Source organism: Aptenodytes forsteri, unplaced genomic scaffold (genome assembly GCF_000699145.1).
Source record: "Aptenodytes forsteri isolate BGI_AS27 unplaced genomic scaffold, ASM69914v1 Scaffold21, whole genome shotgun sequence".
Lineage (NCBI taxonomy): Eukaryota > Metazoa > Chordata > Aves > Sphenisciformes > Spheniscidae > Aptenodytes > Aptenodytes forsteri.
The window spans coordinates 691480-700489 of NW_008795521.1; the positions used below are offsets into that span (position 1 = coordinate 691480).

The 9010-nt window shown below is 38.0% G+C and overlaps 1 protein-coding gene across 1 annotated transcript in view; it reads left to right on the forward strand.

The window, feature by feature from the left end:
• The window catches only part of UBE3C (ubiquitin protein ligase E3C), an 86011-nt gene extending 82017 nt beyond the window's left edge, over window positions 1-3994 (forward strand). The window contains exon 23 of the mRNA XM_009281838.2: window positions 828-3994. Within this exon, the coding sequence (XP_009280113.1) occupies window positions 828-998 (171 nt within the window). The 3' untranslated portion in view covers window positions 999-3994. The remainder of the gene's footprint in view (window positions 1-827) is intronic.
• Window positions 3995-9010: the final 5016 nt, after the last annotated feature.

Here is a 9010-nt window from a genome sequence, read left to right on the forward strand (position 1 = left end):
ATCCATCCCCAGGCAGAGCTCCATGCACTCCAGCTGGTCATTGACATAGAGGGCGACACCCCTTCCTTGTCTCCCCTGCCTGTCCTTCCTAAAGAGCCTGTATCCCTCCATCCCAACACTCCAATCATAGGAGCCATCCCACCACGTCTCCGTGATGCCAATAAGGTCGTAGCCCTGCAGGCGCGCACATGTCTCTAACTGCTTGTTTATTTCCCATGCTATGTGCGTTTGCATAGAGGCATTTAAGTTGGGCCCCCGATGAAGCTGTCTCACTGGCTGTTTACCTCTGTTATTGCTAGTGGTCTGTTGTTCCCTGTGTTCAGCATGGGACTGAAATGTCAGTGTAGCTGGAACCCATAATTTTCCTGTTCTTACAGAACAAACAGCATCCATGGGCATTTGGGAGGCTTTGTAAAGAGAGTCTGAAGTTGTGAATCCCTGTTGTTTCTCCCAAATACAACAAAAAATTTCTTGCATGCTGCTGTATTACTTTTTCCATTTCCTGTTTCACTGTTTTTGTAGCATCATAAATTTGCAGAATTGAGTGTATGAACAGTAACAGATTCTCAGTTTTTCCTTAGAACCAAATAAATTTCTTTGTGTTTTGCAAATTAATGGATCTTGGTGGGGACAAGGTAGAGGGAGGCACTACACAATTCAAGAGTGCTTTTGGGGCCACCAGGAATGAAAGAAAATGCCATTTGAGTATGTCACTGTGACAGGTTTTAGTCTAATGATTTATTTCCTAGAGATCTGTGCCAGGTGTTACGGGGTAGGTTTTGGCTTGTATGTATTTTTTGATACGTTTTTTCTGTTGCATTTTTCAGGAGTTATATCCTGCATTTTGCATTCACAATGGAGGATCTGATTTAGACAGGCTACCTACTGCCAGTACCTGCATGAACTTGCTGAAGCTTCCTGAGTTTTATGACGAAAATCTTATGCGAAGCAAGCTTCTTTATGCCATTGAATGTGCTGCTGGATTTGAATTAAGCTGAGTCGAACTGATGCTTATTTGGATGATCTGCAGAGGAACTAACCAGTGCCTACTCTATAAGCAGCACCCATACCCAAGCAGTTTTAAGGGAATTCTGTCTAGATTTCTGCAGCTCTTGTGTCTTGTCAAATGCCCTCAAATAGGTTTCATTTTTAAACACGATTTCTTAGTTAGCTTTCCTTAATTAATATTACATTGACACTGCTTTATGATTCAAAACATTGAATGCCGTGTGCAGTGTGGCTGTTCTCTGTGTTTATGCGAAGAAAGAGCACATTTAAAGAACAGTGACATCTCAGTGAAATTAACCAAAGATGAAGCTTTGGCTTTGTGCTGTTCAAACATAAATAATTTCACAAACTGGCAATGAAGTTGTGTACCATGCAGCGCATTGGGATGAGACAGGGCTAACATCCTGTAATTAATCTTTTAGATGGAAGTGAAGCAGATGTTTGCAGATATCCCAGAACTGAGGGGATGAAAATGCACATTACCGATAACATAACATCTTTACTTATGTTGTAGAATTGTTTACAAATCATAGTTGTTGCAGAACTGATTTTGTTTTATACTACCTTCCCTCAAGATGGTAGGCACTGAGATAAAACGTTTATAATATTCCATTTGTGCTTTCTGAAATACCTTGGAGAAATCGGATTTGCATTATTTTAAGTTCAACTTTTGGCTGTGTCATTATCACTTGAACACTGTCGTGGATGGATGTGACTATCCATGTTTTCTCTGTTCTGTTTCTGTCTTTTGTGCCTGTACAGATTTTTTGTTTTTTAAAAAATGTATCAGACTCCTGTTGCATACGCAATACATACAAAAGTCATCACTTTGGAAAAATATACATGTAACAACTATTAAAATTATTTGAACCAAAGTTATCAGGCTTTATCTTTTATATTTGAAGCCTGTGGTGTTCACGTTCCTTTTCCCTATCATTTCTTTCCATCTTAAATACCATATCTGTGCCGTAAACCCTAGTCAAATTCATTATTTTTTTTGTGATTAAACAGCTTTTATATCCATCTGCCTGCAGTACTTCTGCTAAGAAAAGTAGGTGGGAATATGCTGCTTAATATTATTTGGTATCTGGGAAAAAACTTGCTTTCAAATGGAAGGAACTGATCCTCTAGTAGTAGGCACATCGCTGGGTATCCGTATGCAAACTGCGGTCAATTTAAAAAAGGAATTACAGTTCAAACTGTAAGATTCATAAGTGCATCCCTCTGAACTTTAGTTTTATATTTTAAATCATGAAAATTTACAATCAAATTTGTATTCATCTCTTATGCAAAAAAATATTTTGCTGTTACTGGAAACTCTGTTGGATTTCATATTTAATAAGCAGTAACCAGCAATATCCTTCTAAATGTGGGGAAACTGAGTGATTTTAAGATGTTTACTAGTAATCATATAAAAATGTATAATTTCTTAATTTGGGTAATAAATGAAGTGTTGAAATACTATTTGTAGTCTTGATGTACAGAAAATAAAACGATTGGTTTTCTTTTTGGTTTTGCTTTAGGCTTTCTTTAGGCTTTTATTTATGTTAAATGTTACATACCCAACCTGTTCTTTATCCCAAAATTCTTTTCTTGTATATTTTTCTACATAAATTATGGAACTTGTAAAGAAGTTGAAAAAGAGATCAGTAATAGTGGAACTGCCTCCTCCTAATTGCAAAACCTGAACACTTCTTTTAGATAGCATTATTTATTTTAGAACCTAATGCTTTAAATATTTTGAAATTATTTTTCAATTCCATTATTTTGCTACACTGGGTAGTGTTATCTGTATTTTGTAAAATTAAATTTAAATTTTCTATTAAATATTCATATTTTGACGATTGTGTCGGAGTCATGCCAAGTAATCATGACTGGTAATGTACGCTTTCTGCTTTTGTAAAAGGAGACGGTGCACGCTATTCCTGTCTGTTACCATGAACGCAAGTTCAACAGAGAGAGTAGGCTGGGGGGAAGTGTGAGTTGCAGATAGGTGTAGTCATGTAATCGCAAGAATCGCACAGCTGCAGAAAACTTCAGTAGAGAATTTGAGTTTGCTGAAAATACTCTGACTTTTTATGTCTTCAGTATGTAGTACTCGGTGATCTTGTTTTGTTTATTCTGTACATTAAGTACGAAATTCTGACATACTCGAGTCAGTGGGATTGTAGCCTTGATTTCATTCTGCAGGTAGTCAATTGAAAATCTGTGCTGCAACAGCTTACACCGCCTTCAGTATCCAGACTGCAATAAGAAGAGGGTAGGGCTTTCCTTTGGCAACGGGTCCCTTCAATTCTGACTGTCAACTGTTTCCGTATAGTCAGGATGAAGCACGAGTCCCTGCTTTTCAATGATCTATTGCTGGATATTTTAAGGAACGGGAGATAAAGGTATGAGGAGTAATACAGATGTAGTCAGTCCTGTCCTGAGGAGCTAGGTGGTCTAAATGATCTCTTGTAGCTCTTACGCAGCAAGAATTGTTTATATATGAAAATGGATTTTCTGTTTTCTAAAAGAAGAGCGAACTCTCTCCCAGTTGTGATGCTCCCAGAGTTTAGGTAGGCAGAGGCAGGAAGCACTTTGCATGCAAGTAACCTGAAATATTATTGTAGATTTTGATAATCAGAATTATAGCAGTAATAATTATGGGTTTGGAGTTGTTTTCTGTGCAAGACAACCCTTCCTTAAAGTCAGTTTCTGTACTTCAGTGTTTTGTCCTCCTAGTTCAGTACTTGCTTTTTGAAAAATGACAGCATTTTCTGCTTGGTTTTCATTTTCAAATAATCTTTGTTTTATTTTGCAACCTGTTCTAAAAACATTTTTGTCAAGGTTTATCTTTATGATGGAAGAGGTCACAATTTCTTCATCTCTCCAAAGTTAAAAGGCATAAAAGCGGAATAAAAAAATAAAATTAGCACTTGGTCTGTTTATCTAGTGAGAATTTTTCCAGATGTGGGTTTAGTCCTACTAGCTGGATTAAAAAAAACCCAACATAACAACAAAGCTAAGGAAAACAGAAATGATTGGCCTTGTCGCTTAATCTCAGTTGTCTTCCATCATGGTCCTGAAAGCCAGACTTGTATAAATTTCACAAAACTCACTTCTGATTTCTAGTGAGAACTCATGTCTACAAAAGAGGAAAGATTTAGCTCCAGTTTCATGCATAAACACTGAGCTGACAGAAGTTCGATTTGAACAACAAGGATATCTTCAGTTAATTTTGTGTGGGGTGCTCCATAATTAAAAAAAAAAGAGCTTCCTGATGCTATTAGTAGCAATGTGGCCAGTTTTTTTGGCATCACTTGAGTAATCTAGTACAAACATCCTAATTTGATCTATAAAGGGGTTTGGAATTCAAAGAAGACACTTTAAGGAGTGCAGTGAGCTCATGCTAAATTTCAGTTTAAACCAAAAACTATTTGTTAAATGCCAGTGAGACAACACATACTCTTGTCACCCCTGAAAAATAATACAGCACAGAAACAAAAAGGAAAAAACAAGAGAGCTGTTTTTCTTGGAATGTTTTGTTGGAGCTGTAATTTTTTTGGTATTTATAATTATATGCAAAAACTTTAAAACATCTGCTCATATACATGAATCTGTGTTAATAATGGTTTGTGATGTAAATGCTTGTTACTGTTTTTTTTCATGATGCTTTGCCTGTCAGTGAAGGAGAAACGAAATGAACATGGTCTGTAAAACTGATCAGGATATCTATATTTTTATCGACCTCTGCTTTTGTGAATAAAATAATTTGAGTTTTCTTGAAACTTCGCAGAAACACTCTTTTCTTTCTTTTTTTTTTGCAGTAAATTTGGCATTCTCTTGCTAAAGATTGATAGCACTGAATAGGTTCTAAAAGGGAAACTACTATTAACTGTTCACTGGTCTTGAAGTTACTACTGTTGGAACAGGCTGCCCAGGGAAGCGGTTGGGTCACCATGCCTGGAGGTATTTAAAAGACGTGTAGATGTGGTGCTTAGGAGCATGGTTTAGTGGTGGACTTGGCAGTGCTAGGTTAACGGCTGGACTCGCTGATCTTAAAGGTCTTTTCCAACCTAAATGATTCTGTGATTTTACTGCTTCAGGATGATTTGCGACTTCAGTTTTTGAGCTGTGAAGTACCCACTCTGTCAGTCAAACTGCAACGATAAGGTTTAGCTTTGTTTCAGTGTGTCTTTCAAACAACGTAGCTAAGATCACTGATGTGCTTCGAAAAAACTTCAGAATCTTTGCAAAGAACAAAACTCTTTCCTTGGATAAAAATATGAGAAGCTATAATTCATAGTGAAGAATGCTACTCTGTCAGCAAACATGTACAAAAACATCTCTTTCAGCTGCTTCTGGAATTTTAGCACATATGTGGGCCCCTCTGGAGGTGTAATTTAATTTTTATCTCCTTTGATAATTACATTTATCTGCTTCTCTTTGCTTTTCTGTTATGTTCATTGCTAAATACACATTTAGTTCCATGATAGCATTTATGAAGTTAGTGTTGTGCATGTTTATTTTTAAATACTTACAAATAGCACCACATATGCTTCAGCTTATCTGCCACTAAATATCTGGTAAACAGAAAATTACAGAAAACTCCTCTTGTAGGACACTTCATAATTCATAGCGCAAACAGAACACAAATGCCCAGATACCTTGCCTGTTTTTCAGTATGTATCTGGTAGCCTGGAAAGCTCATAACATTTCTAATGTGTGTAGAGAGACAATGCAAGGCAAAAAGTGATTATGAAGTTACACCGGTTGAATCCATTTCAAAGAACACAGAATGGTTGAGGTCAGCAGGAATGTCTGAGATCACCTAGTCCAGCCCTCGGTTCAAAGCAGGGTCACCTACAGCAGGTTGCTCAGGACCTTGGCCTGTGGAGTTTTGAACGTCTCCGTGGATGGAGACTCCACAACTTCTCTGGGCACCCTGCTCCAGTGTTCAATTACCTTTACAATAAAACATTTTTAATCAGGTTTAAATGCAATTTCTTGTATTCCAGTTTGTGCCCACTGCCTGTCACAGGGCAGTACTAAGAGGAATCTGAGCCTTCTCCAGGTTGAACAACCCCAGCTCTCTCAGCCTTTCCTCATATGACACGTGCTCCAAGACCTTAATCGTCTTTCTCTCCGACTTGCTTGTTAGTGAACACAGTGGCATCTTCAAATATCTTTTGTGGACTTTGATGTGACTGGGGACTGAGGAGACTGCACTAGTTCTCTTCCTTGTCAGATGCCTGTAGACATCTGTAGTCGTTAATAAATGGCACTTACCAGGTAAGGTTGGATTTAAGATTTTGTGGCTTTGCTTTTTCAACTTCCAGTGCTGCTTTGTCTTTTCAAGGATTTTGCGCATCTGTTAGCAACTGCAAAATAACAGACTCAGTAAAAATTGAGGTCTCAATTATTTTCATAACTTTTTATAGATATGATGCTAAACATCGATGCAAAAGCCATAGGACTAAAGCTAAATGTTAAATCACCTTAATGTGTATTCACTTCTTCCGCCACTAGCAACAGTATCAAACATCTAGAAGTGCGACTTCTTGGACAAACTCCTGTCATTTGGCTGTCTCCTACAAAGGTCGGGTAGCCCAGTGCTAGGCGCAATCCAGCAAAGCATGTCAGACAGCCAAACGGGAGAAACATGGGAATTCTGACTGGCACCAATGGGACTGCTTGTACAAAAAGGCACGCACAGATGTCCTGCAGACTTGCTTTCACGCTGTCAAGGGATGAACTTTTCTTGTGTGACTGTTAAATCATTGCTACGTTTCATTGCCAGAATAGTTGCTCTCCAGTCTGGGACTAAGTTTACCTGTCCACAGCTCTGTAGAAAACATACATTCTATTCACAGTGTTTGTTAATGTATTTATAGGAACAGCTTGCTCAAATGTCCTACTATATTTAAGAACATTCTTTTCTGCATTCCCAGAGCAGCTGTTAGTTCATTCTGTGTAACATTTGACTGAAAAGTAGTTTTGCATTATTTCTATTTTATTCTCTGTTTATAGTTACACATACCTCTTGATTGCTGAAGAAAGAAACAGGCGTTCACCAGATGGTGTTATTTCAGACCATCTTGCTACTTCTGCTTACCCAAGTGTTAGATCTAGGAAAAGCATCTCCCATCAGTTGCTACGTAGTTTTGCTCTATGTTGTCAAACACACCTTCTGAAGAAATTAGTTCGTTCTAGCCCTTGTATCTTTAAGAATAATTCTTTTCATTACAGCTCTGCTTACTGTTTTTCTTTTTCCCCTTTGTGCTTTCAGGCAAACAGCAGCAGAGTTCAAAGTTCTGCAGACATATTTTAGGTCTAATTATCTGTTAGATCTATCTGGCTATTGATGAAAAATTACATAGAATTAACTAATATTTGGGATTGGCGTATGGATAAGAAAGCATATCCCTGATCAAGTTAACGAACATAAATGCTGATCAAGCTGTCCTTGCAAGGAATAAGCAGTTCCCATAAGCTGTGAGATCTTCTGACTGCCCACAACAGTTCTTAAGTTTGTTGTCTGCACACCCCAAATAATCAGTAGAATACATCTGATACTTCAGGAGGAACTGGCAAAAATACCAGCTATCCTGAAATGTTTTAACCACTTTCAAAAGCATCCACTTGGCTCAAGCTTTTGGTTGCAAAAGGAGTCCAGATAAACTTGCAGCCTCTTGATTACCTAAGAAGCACTGTACCAATGAAAATTGAGGTTGTGCTCGGCAGAAAATCTCTGGAGAATGCGAATGAAGATTGGTTATTTTGTGCTTTTAATGCTCCTACTTAAAGTTTTAAACATTAGGTGTATTGCCCATATTTCAAGTCTAATTGTTTCTGATAAGCTATCAGCAAAAAGTTAATGCTTATATTTAATTAAGTGGCACTTTCCAGAATTACTTTGCCAGTAGTACTATAATTAAATGATGTGAGAACAGTCTTTGATACATATGCTCATATTCTTTGCTAATACCAAAAATAGAGTCTGTAAATCTGTAAATAGAAAAACTGCATGCATTAAGCAGCAGGCCAGAGCAGCAGGCCGAGAAGGCTACAGCCATTACCACATCAAAGGGACTAATATTAATATCTCTCTAATGCAGCATTTTTAAGCATTTCTTGTGTTCTGATGGGCTTTTCACAATTGACCTCCATAAGTCATAAAAAATGATTAAAAAAAAGAATCTGGGAACTATGTGAATTGCTAATACCTCCTGGAATGCTGCCACATTATTTCCATCATTAGGTTATAGCTACCAGTTAGGCCTGAATTCATCTCACTTAACTTCAGCCATCTGTAAGGTGGTTGTCAAGGCACTTCCGATGAAAGAGGCAACCCAGAGACGGAGCTCCAGAGGGCGGTTCTTCCTTTACTAAAATACATCTCCAAAGTAGGTGGAATAAATTGCGCCCTGGAGGTGCCCCCTCCTTCTCTCTCTCTTCGTAGTCGGAGGCCTTGAACTAGATGCTTAACTTCTAGACAGCTGAAGTTAGTTGAACTGAAACCAGACCTTTCCCTCATGTTCCCAGGTGAGAGCTGAAAATTCCTGAACAACGAAGGTCCTTCGATAACAAGAGTTTATTCTGACTTATGACCCAGCACTTGGATACCAGCCCAGGTCTGCCTGGATCTTTGATACCAGCTTGAACAGACCCACCAGACTTTATTAGCTTTTGTTACTGGAATGTTGATCCTCTGCCAGCAACATCCGATTTAATGCTCTTTAACACAATATTCCAGGCTTTTGCTGTAAGCAGCTAGCCATAAAAACATAGAACGCTTTTACTTTATACTTTTGCAAATACCTTTGAAGAAGGTTTTCTGAATCTGAATCTAAAAGTTTTTGTTTTATTAGTCCTGTTAGTAGATCTAATTAAACTTGTTACCTCTTTCTACGAGTCCTGCCTCTAAAATCTTTCATAGAATCATAGAATAGTTTGGGTTGGAAGGGACCTCTAAAGGTCACCTAGTCCAACCCCCCTGCCGTGGGCAGGGACATCTTCA